This window comes from Pristis pectinata, chromosome 9, assembly GCF_009764475.1.
Source record: "Pristis pectinata isolate sPriPec2 chromosome 9, sPriPec2.1.pri, whole genome shotgun sequence".
Classification (NCBI taxonomy): domain Eukaryota; kingdom Metazoa; phylum Chordata; class Chondrichthyes; order Rhinopristiformes; family Pristidae; genus Pristis; species Pristis pectinata.
In genome coordinates this window covers 98,126,798-98,145,547 of record NC_067413.1, presented here as the reverse complement: position 1 = coordinate 98,145,547, position 18,750 = coordinate 98,126,798, and the positions used below count along the sequence as shown (strand labels likewise).

General features: G+C 42.3%; 1 protein-coding gene across 33 annotated transcripts in view; it reads left to right on the top strand.

Moving 5' to 3' along the window:
• Positions 1-13,822, top strand: part of clasp2 (cytoplasmic linker associated protein 2) — a 251,826-nt gene extending 238,004 nt beyond the window's left edge. For all 33 annotated transcript variants that reach the window (XM_052023838.1, XM_052023829.1, XM_052023823.1 and 30 more), the window contains 3 exons: positions 126-332; positions 9,948-10,064; positions 12,131-13,822. In XM_052023838.1, the coding sequence (XP_051879798.1) occupies positions 126-332; positions 9,948-10,064; positions 12,131-12,217 (411 nt within the window). In that variant the 3' untranslated portion in view covers positions 12,218-13,822. The remainder of the gene's footprint in view (positions 1-125; positions 333-9,947; positions 10,065-12,130) is intronic.
• The last annotated feature ends 4,928 nt before the right edge of the window (positions 13,823-18,750 follow it).

Below are 18,750 nucleotides of genomic sequence, written 5' to 3'. Positions count from 1 at the left end.
CCCTATGTGCATGTTCATTATTGACTTCCCACCTCCACACTTCCACCAATTTAATACAGGTGTAAGTAATATTGTGGTACCTAACAAGATTCATCAGGTTCTAACATCGTTTTGTTCTTCATTAGGTTGTAAGAGCTGCTGAAGAAGCTGCTACAGCCCTGGCCACATCCATCAATCCTGAGCAATGCATAAAAGTGCTTTGTCCTATTATACAAACTGCGGAATGCCCTATCAACCTAGCAGCAATCAAAATGCAAACCAAGATCATAGAGAGAGTCCACAAAGAGGTTCTAAACCAGTTATTACCTGAAATTATTCCTGGACTGTTAATGGTATGTAACCACATTGATTTCAGATACAAATCATTTATATGTATAATTAAAATCCCCACAAAATAAATCAGTTATAGTTGAAAAGTTAAATGGTAGGTAAACAACTGGCTTCATAATATCATTAATGTAAGGCATTCAAGGCACTTAGATAAGATTTATGGGCTTTGGATGATTTGAAGATTATATTGGATAAATGGTGCAATTTAATCTTTTATTATTTCCATTATATACAACTTGCCCATTCATCACTTTCCCTCCTCCTTCACTTTCCTGGTGTTGTTTTACCTTGCTGCTCTCTCATTTCTTTCTGTCGTTCGTCCCTCGTCTTCAGCTATCTTTCTCTCCTCACTTTCATTCCTTCCTGCATCTTGGTCCTGATATGTTCTAATTCAGCTTGAATTGAAGGAAACACTTGGTCTTGATGACTTTCATGCAATCCCAAAAGAAATTGATAGGTTTATTATTAACTACACTGTAGTCTAATTTCAGTCTCTCAATTTTATGACCTTAAATTATTTGTATTTTATTTTAATTAATATCTGTGACTCCAAGCTATTCAGCCATTTTCCAAGGAAACAGGTTCTTCCTGAGCATCTTACCTGGTATTGCCAGAAATTTACACACCACAATTAAAAATCTTCTCAGTACTCTTAGTTGCAAGCCTAACCTACCAAAGGAAGCAAGAGGAGGCCAGTTATCCCCATGTCTGCTCTGTCATTCTGTAAGATCATGGCTGACCTTTTACTGAAGCACCATTTTCACGTACTAACCCCATATCTCTTGATTCACTAATTATCCAAAAGTCGATTTATCTCTAACGTTAGTATATTTAGTAGCTCAGCCTGTACAGCCCTCTTGGATAGAGAATTCGAAATGTTCACTTCCTTCTAGGTGATGAAATTTCTTCCCAACTCTGCCCTGAAAGTTAGATCCCATGGTTATAGACAACCCATCCAGAGAAATGTGATCCCTCATCTACCCAGTCGAGCCCCAGAAGAACTTTTGATGGCAGTATAGGCTCAGTCTGCTCTCCTCTCATACAACAGACCTCACTAAATCAGTTATAAGTCTGGTGACTCTTTATTGCAATCTCTCTGCAGCATTTATATCCATGCTAAGGCGGAAGACCATATATAAACTCTTTATTCCAAGTGTGAATAAGAGTCTTTACTCCCATACTCAAATCTCCTTGCTGTAAAGGCTAACCAAATTGCTTGCTGTATCTGAACATTAACTTTCAGTTATTCCTGTATAAGGACACCTTTCAGTCTTTCACAATTTAAAACAGAATATGCCTTTCTATTTTTTCTATCAAACTGGGTGACTTCAAAGTTTTCCAGATTATATTCCATTTTCCATGCCCTCACTTTCTGCTTCCTCCTTACAACCCAACCTGTCAGCTTTGTATCTTCAGCAAACTTGGATGTATTACACTTCGTCCTCTCAGCCAGGTCATGAACATAAATTGTGAACAGCTCAGGCCCTAACAGCAATCCCTGCAGCATGCCCCTAGTCATTGTGTCCATTAACTCATCCTTGATCCTGCTGTCTTCCACCACTTCCAGGCGATTTCCTCCAACAGGGAAGACAGACATAAAATCATTTTTAATTTCTCTGCCTTTCCATATTCCCTAATATTTCTGCTGTCAATCTATGAGGTACCCAGATTAACCTTCGCTGATCTTTTCCTTTTTACGTATCCATAGAAGCTTTTACAATGTTTTTGTTTCTCAGTAGATTACTTTCTTACTCTACCTTACCTTTCCTTTTCAGCTTCCTGCTCTTCCCTTGTTGAATTCTGAATGTTTCCCAATCCTCAGGCATACTGTTTTTTATTGGCAACATAATAAGGCTTTTCCTTTGATCTAATATTTACTTTCCTTTGATGGTCATGGCTGGACCACTCCTCCTGCTGGGTTTTTGTCCCTTAAAGGGATATAAATTATACAAGAATTCTTCAGATCTTCACCATTGCTCGTTTAGACCCACGTGCACCACAGAAACAGCCCAACAAGTCCACACAAACTACCAAACTTTCCATTTACACTAATCTAACTTTATTCTCCCCAAACTAATCGTAACCAATTCAGACACGTGCAAAGTGATGCATTTTGGGAAGTTAAACCAGGGCAGGAGATACACAATGAATGGCAGGGTCCTAGGGAGTGTTGTTGAACAGAGCGACCTAGGGCTACAAGTACATAGATCTCGGAAAATGTCAACTTAGTTAGACGGGTGGTGAAGAAGGCTTATGGCATGCCTGGCACTGAGTACAAGAGTTGGGACGTCATGTTACAATTGTACAAGATGCTGGTGAGACCACACTTAGAGTATTGTGTGTAGTTCTAGTCGCCACACTACAGGAAGGATGTGGTTAAGCTAGAGAGGGTTCAGAAAAGATACACAAGAATGTTGCTTGGACTGGAGAACGAGAGTTATAAGGAGAGACTGGAAAGAGTGGAACTGTTTTCCCTGGAACGAAGGAGGCTGAGGGGTGATCTTACAGAGGTTTATAAAATCATGAGGGGCATGGATTTAAGGTGAGATGGGAAAGATTTAAAGTAGATCTGAGGGGCAAGTTTTTCCACACAGAGGGTAGTGGGTACATGGAATGAGCTGGTAGAGGCAGGTACAATTACAACATCTAAAGTACATTTTGACAGGTGCATGGATAGGGAAGGGTTAAAGGGATATCTGCCAAATGCAGGCAAATGGGACTAGCTGAGGTAGGCACCTTGGTCAGCATGGACGAGTTGGGCTGAAGGGCCTGTTTCCTTGCTGTATAGCTATCAGAGCCTACAATTTGCCCATTTTCCCTGCTCTGATTCTAGTTGGAGGTTGTCGTATGCTCTGGGCAGACTCTGGTTATTGTTACCCAGTTCATTACCCTGCACTGTCTCCATGTTCCTTTCGTTTAATGGTCTAACATTCATCTCACATGAATGCTGAGCCCTTCAATTTAAAGCCTCATCTCCTGACCTAGATATTTGATTCACAAGGACACTTGTGCCATCCCAATTCAAGTGAAGCCATCCCAATGGAAGAACTTCCCCTTTCCCCAATACTGGTACTGGTGTCGCATGAATTGAAGCCCCATTTCTCCCACACAAGTCTTTAAACCACCCATTCAACGCTCTAATCTTATTGACCCCATGCAAGTTTGCATTTTGCTCAAGTAGAAATCCAGAAATTATTATCTCTGTTGGCTTTGCATTTTCTTTGGGTCGTCGTTGCTCATACACTTTCTGCAGCACTTCTTTTCTTGTGCTATCTGTGTCATTGGTTTTCACATGGCCCATTACAATTGGACTTCTCCCATCCTGCTCCAAGTTTATTTCCAGTCTGAAGAGATGTCCTTAACCCTAGCACCGGGCAGGCAACACAGCCTTTAGGTGCTCATGGCTGCCAAGGACAGTATTGGATCTCCCTAGTTCTGTATCCCCTCTCGCTACTGTGTTCTTCTTGACTCCCCCACTGGAATGCCCCCTTGCACTACAGTGTTGTGGTCAGTCTATTCATCATTCCTGCTATCCCTGTTCTCACGAATTGCATACCTTTTGGACAAGTGAAAGGACTGAGGCTCCTGCAGTGAATCCCCTTACCTGCCTCACTCCTAGTCACACCATCCTGTTCCTCTTGACTGACCAGTTTCTTTAGTGATTAACCCAAGGGATATGACTCTCTCCTTGATTAAAGTGTCCTAGGAACTTTCTACCCAATGCATTGTAGTGTTTGAATCTCAGATACCAGTTTATCAACTCTGAGCCCAAACTCCTCAAGCTGCAGGCATTTACAGCAGCTGCAGTCACCATAGATCATAAGCGATTCTATAAATTCCCACATTCTGCAGTTACAACCTATCACCTACTCATCTGTGCCTTCTTAAGTTTATTTATTCAAGTTGGTTAATTACAGATTTAAAACTACGCATTGCCCATACATCACTGAAGTCACTCACTCACCAACATCCACACTGTGTGGACACTGCATATTGAGCTGACACATGCTGCACCTTTGCAAAATCTTCAGACATATTTCCAACTGCCACATATTTCTGAGCTGGCTGATTCAAATTAATCAGTTTTGGCTGTTTGCCTAATTACCTGCCAGACCACTTATTAATTGCTTACTACTTTATGCTGCTTGTTTACCTTTGCAAATGAAAGCAGCCAGGTGAAGGAAGTCTAATAGATAGCACAATCACCCCCTTACTCACCAAAGTCCACACTCAGTGGGCACTGCACATGGTGCTTTAGCAGAACCCATAGACCTGTATTCTCTGGTACCACATATTCGAAATCATCTGACTTTGGTTGACCAGTTCTAAACCTAAACAACCTTGCAAATCTCAAAATCTTTCCTGTCTTGCAAATCCTCTCCTGCAGTTTTTTCCTGTGCTCTCTTAAGTATAATCATGTAGTTGTCTAGCTGCAGCTGACTGCTGTGCATATGGATAGAGCAGGACCTCCCTTTTCTTGCATTCTATGCTTTGATAATAAGGAGGCTATACCACATGGTTAAACACCTTACCTACATTTGCTTCCTTCAGTAATCTGTGGACATGTACTCTAAGGTTCTTCTGTCCTCTAAACTCCACAGAATTCACTGTTTTTGCTTTTGTGACCTCCCCAGATGGATTATCTCACATTGGCACTTTTCTACAAGTCCACTGATATCTTCCTATGTTGTGCAGTTTTCTTCCTCACCATAAAATAGACAGTAAACTTTTGTTCCATCTGCAAACTTCTTAACTATTTTTTCTGTCATCGGTATTTGTCACGAGGGAAGGGGCTTAGTATTGAAGCTTGTGAACGAACTGAACTGTCCCCCTGAAATTGCTGCATGCCATTCTATTTCCCCATTTTAACTGGCCGCGGCAGCACCATGAGAAGTTTACTCATCGTCCTTGCGGTCCCCTTTCTCATCCACACAGGTTGCAAGAACCCCACATCTGCGAACAAGTGTAAGGGCTGAGGCACTTCCAGTCCTACGTTCTGGAACCCCCTTACTGATTTCACTCACAGTCACATCCCCCCCCTCCCTGACCACTGACCAAATATACGATACATAACGTAGGGGAATGATCAACATTGGCTCCTGGAACAAAAGGTCTGGATTACTTTCTCCCTTCCTGATGGATCATAATTTAGTCTTGTTTACACTGTCTCAGCAATCTCCTATTCTTCATACTTTATCAGCAGTCTCCCACTCTACATGCTCTATCAGCAATGTCTTGGTCTTAGAACATTACAGCACAGTACAGGCCCTTCGGCCCACAATGTTGTGCCGACATTTTATACTGCTCTAAGATCTATCTAACACTTCCTCCCACATAGCCCTCCATTTTTCTATCATTCATGTGGCTATCTAATAATCTCTTAAATATCCCTAATGTATCTGCCTCCACCATCTCTGCCGGCAGTGCATTCCATGCACCCACCACTCTCTGTGTAAATAAACTTACCTCTGACATCCCCCCTGTACCTTCCTCCAATCACCTTAAAATTATGCCCCCTCGTGTTAGCCATTTTAGCCCTGGGAAAAAGTCTCTGACAGTCCACTCGATCTATGCCTCTTATCATCTTGTACATATCTATCAAGTCACCTCTCATCCTCCTTCTCTCCAAAGAGAAAAGCCCTAGCTCACTCAGACTATCCTCATAAAACATGCTCTCCAATCCAGGCAGCATCCTGGTAAATCTCCTCTGCACCCTCTCTAAAGCTTCCACATCCTTCCTACAATGAGGCGACCAGAACGGAACACAATACTCCCAAGTGTGGTCTAACCAGAGTTTTATAGAGCTGCAACATTACCTCACAGCTCTTGAACTCAATACCCCAACTAATGAAGGCCAACACACCATATGCCTTCCTAACAATGCTATCAACCTGCGCGGCAACCTTGAGGGATCTATGGACATGGACCCCAAGATCCCTCTTTTCCTCCACACTGCTAAGAGTCCTGCCATTAACCTTGTACTCTTGCCTTCAAATTCAGTCTCCCAAAGTGTATCACTTCACACTTTTCCGTGTTGAACTCCATTTGCCACTTCTCAGCCCAGCTCTGCATCCTATCAATGTCCTGTTGTAATCTACAGCAACCTTCTACACTATCCACAACACCACCAACCTTTGTGTCATCTTCAAACTTACTAACCCACCCTTCCACATTCTCATCCAAGTCATTTATAAAAATCACAAAGAGCAGGGGTCCCAGAACAGATTCCTGCGGAACACCACTGGTCACTGACCTTCAGGCAGAATGCGTTCCATCTACCACCACCCTCTGTCTTCTGTGGGCGAGCCAATTCTGAATCCACACAGCCAAGTTTCCCTAGATCCCATGCCTCCTGACTTTTTGAATGAGCCTTCTGTGAGGAACCTTATCAAGTGCCTTACACCACGTACACCACATTCACTGCTCTACTTTCATCAATGTGCTTTGTCACATCCTCAAAGAATTCAATCAGGTTCGTGAGGCATGACCTGCCCTCATAAAGCCATGCTGACTGTCCCTAATCAGCCTGTGCTTCTCCAAATGCCTATAAATCCTGTCTCTAAGAATCTTCTCCAGTAATTTTCCCAGGACTGAAGTAAGACTCACTGGCCTGTAATTCCCAGGGTTATCCCTACTCCCTTTCTTGAACAAAGGAACAACATTTGCCACCCTCCAATCATCTGGCACTACTCCTGTGGCCAGTGAGGACACAAAGGTCATTGCCAAAGACACAGCAATCACTTCCCTCGCTTCCTATTAATAACCTTGGATATATCCCGTCTGGCCCCGGTGACTTATCTATCCAAATATTTTTCAGAAGTTCCACATCCTCTTTCCTCACGTCGACACACCCTAGCGTATCAGACTGTCGTACGCCATACTCACAAACGTCAAGGTCTCTCTCACTGGTGAACACTGAAGCAAAGTATTCATTAAGGACCTCCCCTACCTCTTCTGATTCCAAGCACATATTTCCTCTTTTATCCCTGATCGGTCCTACCCTCACTCTAATCATCCTCCTATTCTTCACATACGTGTAGAACTCCTTGGGGTTTTCCTTAATCCTACTTGCCAAGGCCTTCTCGTACCCCCTTCTAGCTCTCCTAAGACCATTCTTAAGCTCCCTCCTGGCTACCTTGTAACTCTCCAGAACTCTGTCTGATCCATGCTTTCTAAACCTCAGGTAAGCCTGTTGACAAGATATTCTACGTCTCATGTCAACCACGGTTCCTTCACTCTACCATCCTTACCCTGCCTCAATGGGACAAACCTGTCCAGAGCCCCATGCAAGTACTCCCTAAACAACCTCCATATTTCCGCTGTGCCAAGAACATATGTTTTTACACTCTTACAGTGATTTCTTACTGTAAATGTTTCTGGCAGTTTCTACTTTACCCATTATATTCACACTGTAATCTCCTGCTTTTTATACTTGATCAGGAATCTCTCACTCTTTCTTGCTCTGTCTTATGGCCCAAGCACCTTCAGCTACTTCATCAATAGCATTCTTTCCATCATTAGATCAGAAATACAGAAGTTCATTGATGATTTTGGAACTCCTCAGAAAATGAAGCATGGACAAAATTCAGGCATGGGCTGATAAGTGGCAAGTAACATTTCCACCAAATCCAACAAGTGGGAGGCTAATCACTTATTTATGACATTCAATGGAATGATCATTGCCAAATCCCTCACCACCAACATCCTCAAACCACACCATGAACCTCTGCAGTTGGTCCCAGTCCTGTGAGGTGCAACCCATCCCCTTTGATAGGTGACTTCCATCCCAGAAATGATCAGTACCCCAAGCATCTGAGGGCCTCCCTCTTGTCCCATGCCTCAAACCACACTTTGACCCTCCTTTTCCTTCATTCCTCCGGAGCTCCTGAAAGTCTGGCTGTAGGACCTCAATACCTGTCCTCCCTAAGTCTTTGGTACTGACGTGAATCACAACTTCTGACTCATCCCCTTCACCCTGAAGAATATTCTTTACCCTACAAAAAACTCCTTATTTTCTCTGGGGCCAGTTGAGGGAACTTACTACACCAGCCCCATGATCAGAGTTACTGAGTTATACCTGTCTGTCACCCTAACTACAAAATAGTTGAGAATGACTGCTTTCTAGACTTTTCTGCTCCTTTCTATACTGTCCCTAGCCCATTATTGCCATGGTCCAGACTGTTCTCCTTCAAAGTATTCCACTTCTTGCTTCTTTGTACTCTTCTGGGTGAGCACCCATGTATCTGTCCCTTCAGCTCAGCACGAGCATCTGATGACACTTGCTGCACATGTGATCCCCAGCCTTGTAGATGTTGGGCCAACAGATCAATTATTTTTTATTAGATAAGGATATCGAAAGATAATGGAACCAAAATGATAAATTCCATATTTAGTGGAAAGACAGAATAGTGCCAAAGGATTGAATAGCTGCCTCTTTGACTAATGAAAGCAACAAAAATATTACCCCTTACTGGATGGTATGGGGTCCTAAGTGAGGATGTCATCAGTTAGTAATGTTTTCCAATTTCTGCTTGTTCACATCTGGCATGTGGTTGATATCTAGGATGTGCTGCCAGAGGATGTGGTGAAATCTGACTCGATCACTACATTTCAGAAGCATTTTGACAGATACCTAAATAGACGAGGCATAGTAGGATATGGTCCTAATGTGGGCAACTGGGATTAGTGTAGATAGGCAGAAAGGTTGGCATGGATGGGGTGGGTCAAAGGGCCTATTTCTGTGATGTCTGACTCATGACATGGTAACCTTGTCATTCCCAACATTGTGGTTGTGGTTGATGGTGACGGTGCTCTGAGTTTTGAAATATCAATAAGCTTTTAGTACTGGGACAGGGCTCTGCCCACAATCACTGCTGTCTGTACTTACTTCCTTCAAATGCAAAGACCTGCATGAACTGAGCACCTGTGTCCAACAGGTACCCAGCGAGGTAGAGCAGGCTCCAAGTTGGAAGAGGCCTTGGGCATCATATTCTGAAGCCCTGCTCTTGGGACACCTGACAAAAATGACAGCTCGTTGGCTGTAAAAAACCTTCATAAATGGGTTTAAGAAATTTAAAAAATAAAATTTATTGAAAATAAATATAGTTAAAATACTTCAAAACTAATAAATAATTTAAAAACATTAAAATAGAGTAAGTAAACGCCCTTCCTTCACACATTCCACAGGGTTGGTGTCGCGGACTGGGATTATCATTCCTGCAGCAGCCCTTCCTGTGTAAAGCTGAAGACCATCCAGATCCTTTACTCAGTGAATTGCTGCTCTGATGCCGGGCTTGATGAAGGGTCCAGAGGCAGAGCAAACAATCAGATGTACTGTCATCTGACTGTCTGGATGTCTCAGATTTCCACATTCAACTGCATCTGCACAGAAATTCAAGGCTTCCTGAGCCACCAACAGTTGATAGCCAGTGCTTTCTTTCAGAACCACCGGCTTTCAATCAGCTCAATTTCTTCTGATATTCTGCAGTTTCTAAAACGTGTGGCCTAAATATTTGCAAGCATATGGAAAATAAACTACTGAAATTTTCCTAAACATTCCAAATCTTCTTGAGAGGTCAGAATGACACATAACTTGTGTTTAAATAATTTTTTTGCAGGGTTATGACAATACGGAAAGCAGTGTTCGCAAAGCCAGTGTGTTTTGCCTTGTGGCCATTTATTCAGTTATTGGTGAAGATCTTAAACCCCATCTTGGCCAACTCACTGGCAGCAAGGTAAGCTGAATGTGGAATAATTTTATAAATGTTGCATTATGCATTTTGACTACAGATGTTGTTAGTAAAGTTTTTTGTGTTTAGTTGATTCCAGCTAAGTAGCCCACTAATATTTATATAATTTTCTTTAAAATTATGTGCATACTTTCAGTCTGATAACTGTTTAAGGAGAGGCCTCAAAAGTTGAATTATTGAATGATATCACTGACAGGACTTCATAACTGAGATTTTTTTTGCAAAGGAGGAAATTGGCAAGATTACAATCGCCAGTACGGTGGTACTGAGCAAATTGTTGGACCCATAAGTGACAGATCTCCGGATTCTGATGGACTTCATCCGAGATTCTTCCCTGGATTCAGGGAAGGTTCCTTTAGATCAGAAAATAGCAAATGTAACTTCATTATTCAAAAAGGGAGGGTGATGCAAAGCAGGAAACCACAGATTACCTGGCTTCCATTTGTCACAGGGAAAATGTTAGCAGCTGCTATGAAAAAGCAGATAATGAGGCAAAGTCTCCATGTTTTTGTGAAAGGGAAATCAAATTTGACCAATCTATTGGAGTTATTTGAAAAACTAACATGTATTTAGTCCTGAATTGGTCCAATTATTGCAACCAATAGCAGGGATGTGGAGTTTGAGATTTAAGCTTTGCCACGTTTGCATATTGTGAAGATTCCAATGCAACTTTTGTTTCAAGTATTGACAAAAAGATTCGCAATTGAAGCACTAAGTTTTTTTAAGAATATGAGCATGTGAATTATTTCAGAAAAATACACCAGTTTCAACTCATTTTAAAACACTTTAACTAACAAGCCAATCACAAAAAACAGATCTTGGGGTCTTGGTACAGAGAGATCTTGGAGACCAATTCTATAGCTCAGTGAAAGTGGCTGCACAGGTTGATAGGGCGGGAAGGAAGGCGCATGGCACACTTGCCTATATTAGTCGAGGCACTGAGTTCAAGAGACACAGAGAGCGGTGGGTGCCTGGGATGCACTGCCTGGGCTGCTGGTGGAGGCAGGTACGACAGAGGCATTTAAGAGGCTCTTAGATAGGCACATTGCAGAGAATGGAGGGATACGGACATTGTGTAAGCAGAAGGGATTAGTTTAGTTAGGCATTTAGTTACTAGTTTAATTAGTTTGGCACAAGATCGAGGGCCAAAGGACCTGTTCCTGTGCTGTACCGTTCGATGTAAAGGTATTGATCAGTTGATAAACTTGGGTAGAGCATGGAATTTAATCCTGATAAGTGATGCATTTTGGTAGGTCTAATAGGGGTAGAATATACACAGTGAACAGTAGGTCCCTACTGAAGAACAAAGGGACCTTGGTGTACACATCAAGCAACCCAAGGTGCCATCACGTGTACATCATGTGGTAAAGAAGGCACATGAGATGCTAGCCTTCATTAGCCGGGGCATGGAGCAATGAAGTTATGATACAGCTTTATAGAACATCGGTGAAGTCACATCTGCAATACTGCACGTAGTTTTGGTTGCCTCAGTACAGTAAGGGCGTGCTTGCTCCAGAGAGGATGCAGGGGAGATTCACCAGATGTTACCTGGGATGGAGGGCCTCAGTTATGCAGAGAGGCTGGAAAGGCTGAGTTTGTTTACCCTGGAGCCGGGAAGGCTGAGGGGGAGCCTGATAGAGGTGTATAAAATTATGAGGGTCATAGGGTAGACGGCAGTAAACGTTTCCTCATAGCATCAGTGTCTATAACCAGAGGGCATAGGTTTAAGGTAAGGAACAAGAGGTGCCTGAGAAGCAGTGGAGGCAGAAACTCTTAGAACACAAGAAATATCTGGACAAGCACTTGAATCACCAAGCCATAGAAGGCTGTAGACCAAGTAGTGTGGATGGGTAATTGATGATTGACAGGAACAGGATGGGCAGAATGGCCTCTTTCTGTGCTGTACTACTCCGTGACTTTATTGTTTGAATTTATATTCCAACATACTGCCCTATCATTCTGAATTCATTACATTTGCGATGGATATTGTCTGCAACCCTGTCTAAATCAAGTTTATTGAGAAAGTAACCTTTATTTGTTTTGTGTTTCAGATGAAATTGTTGAACTTGTACATTAAACGCGCACAGACTGGCTCCAGCACAAGTGGCTCGGCATCAGACCTCACTGGTCAGAGCTAGAGTTAGCAGCTGCTTTAAGATGGGTTTTCTGGGGAAGGAACAACTAGCTCTTCTATGGAACTTAATTCATCACAGCTAAACACAGCAAATGACTTCCCTCAGTCTGCATGGGACTGTGCCACCAAAATTTATTCCAGATCAGAGGAGACAGTATTAGTCAGTCCAGATAACACTCAAACCTTCTCGCCCAAGATCTCTGCGTCTTCTAATTAAAGTTTACCAGTATTACTGTTGTATAAATAAAATGCTAATTATGATTAAAAAGGAATGCATTAAGCTTCAGAAAAGTTTTTTTTTGCTTCTACCCAGCAGCATTATTGTTTCTTTTTGCAACATAATTTGCTTCTGGTTAGATTTCACAAATAATCAGTAAAGGAGAAGGCTCTAGTAAATCAGACTGGAACCAGATTGAAGCAGAAACTAGCTGCCTTGTTTCGAGTGCATGCTGTCATAACAAAGCTTTAGGGATTGTAACTTTGTTTCATGCAGAGTCAGGATCTAGAATTGTCCGGTTTTGCCTGTGTTACTCACCTTTTCACCAATTTGCTCTGCTGTTCCTTCAACAAAAGTAATGCAAACCATAGCGAAGGAGAGTAGAAGAGCGGAGCATGCCTGAAGAGCAGCAAGCCGACTAGGTGTGCTGTCTCTCGGCAGTAAGTTTCAGTGTCTATGTACAGGTTATATCAAGCTTGTACCATTCCCAAATGGATATGAATCACACATGCCATCACACCTTCTTCAAGCAGGGTGCATCGGAATGGAGTGCTCTACACAAGCACACTCAGTATGTAACATTCATATGTAGTATGTATTTCCTAAGTTCTACTAAAATGCAGGTGTTCTTCAGGTAGAAAATCTATTGAGGGTTTTGCCTCAGCAGTAACTTTCAGTAAGTAGACAGCAATTACAGTGATAGTGTTACTGGCCTGCTTGTCTGTATTGACATTGTTTGGATGTTCCAGGAATCTAACATCAATAACGGCTGTGTGTACACATTGCAGTACGAAAGTCAAAAGATTTTGATAGTGTCCATTGTGGAAAGCAAGTTCGATTGATAAATAGAAAAATGACAGCAACTTACATTAGTGTTTTCTCTACCTCCTGTAGCAGGTAGATTTTCTTTCAACCTGCTAAGTTCCACATTTTAAGAAAAAAATACAAAGTCTACTACTATTAATCAGTAGCTAATTTGTCATAAAACTCCTTCATAGTGACTAACATTGAATGACTTCTCTTAAGTTGATACTGGAACTAGTTTTGTTGCCAGCTGTTCAGTGATGCTGATGCTAATGGATCTGGATGTGTGAAGTCCAAAGCAAAGTCAATGCATCCAGTGAAATGAAATCTAACTGAAAAAGCAAAACATGAATCTGTTTGTTGTTTTGCTGCTGTTAGAAAGTTGCTCTCTTTTGTTTTATGAAAAATTTATAGAAATTTATTTAAAGATTTTAAGGGAACTGTTATCTGTTATCGCAGTTTTTAAGCCCCTGCATCAAGAATATAGTGGTACGTGAATGTTTATTTGGACTACACTATTATTTGATGTATTTATAGTTATGTGCTTACAAATGTGCATACACGGCAATAAACTGTATATAACATCAATCTCCCGTTCTTGTGACCAAGATTGATTATTTCGTCGTCTATTTTTGAAACATTTGAGAAAAGACTAGAAGCAGATATAAACTGCAAAATTTTGTGAACCTTTCAAAAAAGTCATAAATTAATGTTCAGTTGTCATGATGAAGAAGATTTCATAATTTGTGGCATATGGATTCTACTATTGTTAGCCATTTGAGTAATTTTCAGTTGGTTTCTGTGTTTGTAATTTCTTACTTCCATTAAGGTTGTGTGCTTTATATATCGTTGAACTTATTTGTGGCTTTTGGAAAAAATTCTGCTTTTTGAAACTGGTCTTTTATAAAATAATGCTTAGGAATGACCAATCCAATCTGTGGAAAGTATGACAAAAGCTTAGTTTGATCTTGTTTGAGTCCCTGCAAACATTTCTACAGTATAATCAATGTATCTTTAATGTCTGGATACGTAAGCCCCTGTTGTGTCAGATTCATGGCTGATGAATTGGCCCACATTTATTGGGTGATGAACACATGCACAGTTTTAGTGACATTTGCATTGACCCCACATTTGTAAGGGTATTGGAGTATACAACAGCCATGCATACCAGAGTAGACACATCGTGACATCAGACCTTGCGTCATGCTGATAGTGTCAGTGGTGCTAATCTGGACTACAATGATCCAGTGCACACGCACACTGGTCTCTCACCATTCAGCATCATTTGTACTATGTGAAGTGATAATTAATTACAGTTTAATCGATTGATTGAAAGGAGAAAGTATTGGATGGATTTGCTGATGTTTGATCGTTGGACAGCGTTTGGAGTTTAAGAGATGCAAAAGTACAGTGTAATTTTAGACTAAAACAGTTGCAGGGAGACATTGGCCTGTAGTGGCAAATCATTCAGGCTTTGATCCTGAAAGGTACAATGAGGACAAAGCCCTCAGAACAAGACCACTGCTGGGAGAGACAGGGTACCCCAACCTCCAGGTCTAATGGGAGCTATTCTTGTATAATGTGAGTTCTTCAGAGGAACAGTGCTTGCTGCAACTGAAGAGCAGGGCCAGAATCTCTTGCCAGTGGCAGTGAAGAATGCTGTTATTTTGAATTTTTACAACACTATTTCTTTTTAGAGTGGTAACATTTTTTAATTTCTGTCTGCACACTGCTGCATTAGAGAGGTAGTAAAGTATGCTACTCATGGCAAGCTGAATACAGCTGGGGTGGAAGGCAGCAAGCAGGATGAGTACAGGGGTTCTCAACGATTCTGAGCTTCCCAGTGATGCCTGCAAACACCAAACGCACCCATGTGCCATTTCTCTTGATGTTATACCAAAGACGTGAAGTATATGGGAACTCGAGGGATATCACTTCTTAATGCCCAATATAAAATAGTAAACATGAATGCCCAGTGCTTGGGGAACAACCATGATATTTTTGAACTAAAGACCAAAGTTTGGCTGCTTGGGCCAAAGGATATCTAGTGAACACCTGGCTCCTTGCTGCAGTCCATACACTGCTTAGGAAAGCAAACACCCCTCACAATGAAAGTCTTTACACCTCCCAGAATGTTATAGAGCAAACTATGAGGTCTTCAAGCAACAATTCCACTGTTTGGACACCTCGGGTCCCCTTTAAATTTCTCCCCTCTCACCTTACACCTTTGCCCTCTAGTTTTAGACTCCCCTACCCTGACATAAAAGACTATCTAACCTATCTACGTCCCTCATGATTTTATAAACCTCTATAAGGTCACCCCTCAGCCACCTCTGCTCCAGGAAAAAGTTCCAGCCTATACAGACTCTCATAACTCAAGCCCTCCATAGAACAGGACATCACAGGACAGGCCCTTCGGCCCACAATGTTGTGCCAAACTGATTAACCAATGGCCCCTAATTCATCTAATCCCTCTTCCCTGCACATTGACCATATTACCCCCCCCCCCTTCTCTGTATATTCATGTACCCATCTAAGAGTCTCTTAAGCGTTCCAATACTATCTGCCTCCACCACCCCGGCACTGCATTCCAGCCACCCACCACTCTCTGTGCAAAAAAACTTGCCCCACACATCTACTTTGTCCCCCTCTTACCTTAACTAAATGCCCTCTAGACGTTTCAATGCTGGGAAAAAGATACTGGCCTTGCATAATTTTATACATTTCTATCAAATCTCCCTTCAGCTTCTGCCGTTCTAGAGAAAACAGCCCCAGCTTGTCCAACCTCTCCTCATAGCACATGTCCTTCTAACCAGGCAGCACCCTGGTAAACCTCCTCTGCACCCTCTTCAGAGCCTCCACATCCTTCCTATAATGAGGTGACCAGAATTGAATGCAATGCTCTAAATGTAACCTAACCAGAGTTTAATAAAGCTGTAACATAACTTCCTGGATCTTGAACTCAATGCCTCACTGATAAAGGCAAGCATGCCATATGCCGCCTTTACCACTCTATCAACCTGTGGCCACTTTTAGGGAACTGTGTGCCTGGACCCCAAGATCCCTCTGTTCATCAGTGTTGTTAAGGATCCTGCCATTAACTGTGTGCTGTCCCTTAATGTTGGATCGCCCAAACTGCAGCACCTCACGCTTGCCCGGATTAAACTTCATCGGCCACATCTGCAGCTGATCTATATCCCACTGTATCCTTTGGCAAACTTCTATGCAATCCATAATGTCACCAATCTTTGTGTCATCTCCAGTCCCAGCAACATCCATATGAACCTTTTCTGCACCCTCTCTAGCTTAATCGCATCCTTCCAAAAGTATGGTGATCAGAATTGCACACAATATCCCAAGCATGGTCTCACCAACGTCCTCTACAATTGTAACATGGTTTCCCCACTCATGTACTCAATGACCTGTCTGATGAAGGCAAGCATGCCATATGCCTTCTTTGCCACTTTGTCTACCTGTGTCACCACTTCCAGGGAACAATAGACCTGTACCCCCTGGTTTCTCCAACATTCCCTAGGGCCCTGTCATTTACTGTGCAAATCCTGCCCTGGTTTAACTTCCCCAAATGCATCACTTTGCACATGTCTGAGCTAAATTCCGTTTGCCGTTCCTTTGCCCACTTTCCCAATTGATCTCGATCCTCTTCTAACCTTAGACAACCTTCTTCACTCTCCAATTTTGGTCTAATTCACAAATTTACTAACCATGCCACCTACATTCTCATCCAAATCATTAATATTGGAATTGGTCTATTGCCTCAACCTTCTCAATGTGGAATTTCATAGAATCAATCATAAGGCACAGGAACAGGTCCTTTGACCCACCACGTCCCTGTTGACCTTCCGGTACCATCTATACTAATCACATTTTCCAGTACTTGTCCCATAGACTTAGATGCCTTAGTGATTCAAGTACTCACAGCCTGGCTTGCACATTGTGTTTTGAAGCAATTCCAAACAACATGGCCAAAAGTTATTTGTCCTGCCTCACAGATATACACAACAGCTCACGTTGCCCAGAATGTTACCGTTTGGAAGGAAAGTACTTCTCTGAAGTTTTCACTGATCCCTAAACAGCAAATGAGGAATGTTGATGTGGTCACAAATTTCTCCAAATAAGTGAAGCCCTTGACCTTGGCAAACGGTGATTTTAAACAAAAATATGACTGTGAATACAATTTAGTTAGAAGCCACAAAAGTTCTTAAGTTTGGATTCAAGGTATGTTGGTGTAGAATGGCCTAAGATGGAAAATTATGTGTCAATCAATAGTGACTCTAATGTACGTGCAAAGCCCAGTGAGCAATCTGAAAGAAAGCTGCTGCAATACGCATCTACTGCAAATGCCTTGTGTTGCTCATATTTTGAATGTAATCATCGATCATGCATTAAAAACAGGTTCTGAAAGGTCAATATCTTGTGCTGCCTTTTTTTAACAATATGTAAGCATGACCTTTATGACAAATTTTGTAGTCTGTGTCTACGTTGGTGTGACCTCATGGTCTGCATCCGAGGGTTTTGAAGGAGGCAGCTATTGGAAATCGTGGATATATTGTTTGGCATATTCCAATATTCCATAGATTCTAGAATGGTTCCCAGAGAGTGGAAGACAACAAATATTATAAAGCTGTAAAATGAAGAAATGGAAGGACAGCTCAGCTGAGTGTAATGTTCATCCAGTGCCACACAGCAAAGTGTGGACACTCCCGGTGATCAGAGCAACAACATGTGCAGGATGTATCTGCAGCTGCAGAAGGTGGAACTCTGAGTCTCAGAGCTACAGCAGCCCGAGAGCCACTGTGGTGCATCTGTGGTTCTGAGAACTTTGTGGATAGCACTTTTAATGAGGTGATGACACCGCAGCTGAAGTGTGCATGGGTAGAGAGGGAATGGGTGGCCATCAGGCAGACTAGAAGGAGAAAGCAGGTGGTACAGGAGCACCCTGTGTCCATCTCCTCACCAACAAATTTTCCCTTCTGTATACTGATGAAGGTGATGGTTCCTCAGGCGTGTGTACCACAGCCAAGCGCTTGGCACTACAAAGGTTCAGCTGCACTAGAGGGAAGGGAAAACATGAGAGAGCAGTGGAAGAAAGGGGATTCAATGGTGGGGGCGGGGGAGACAGACAAATGTTTCTGTGCTCGGAGATGTGACTCTGGGATGGTGTGTTGCCTTTTTGGTGCAGGTCACTGAACAGCTGGAGCACTCTGAAAGTGGAAGGTAAATAGTCAAAGGCCGTACTCCATATCGGTACCAATTACAACAGTAGACAGAGGGATGAGATCCTGCATGCAGGGAAGAGTATGACCTCGATGCCATGTGCTGGTGAACACAGAAACAGAGAGGTAAAGCAGTTAAAACTACAGCAGGACAGATGGTGTCGGAGTTTTAGATTTCTGAGGAATTGGGACTGTTTCCATAGAAGATGGGACCCCTACGAGCCAGATGAGATTCATCTCAACAGGAACAGGACCAGTATCCTCACGGAGGGCTTTGCTCAT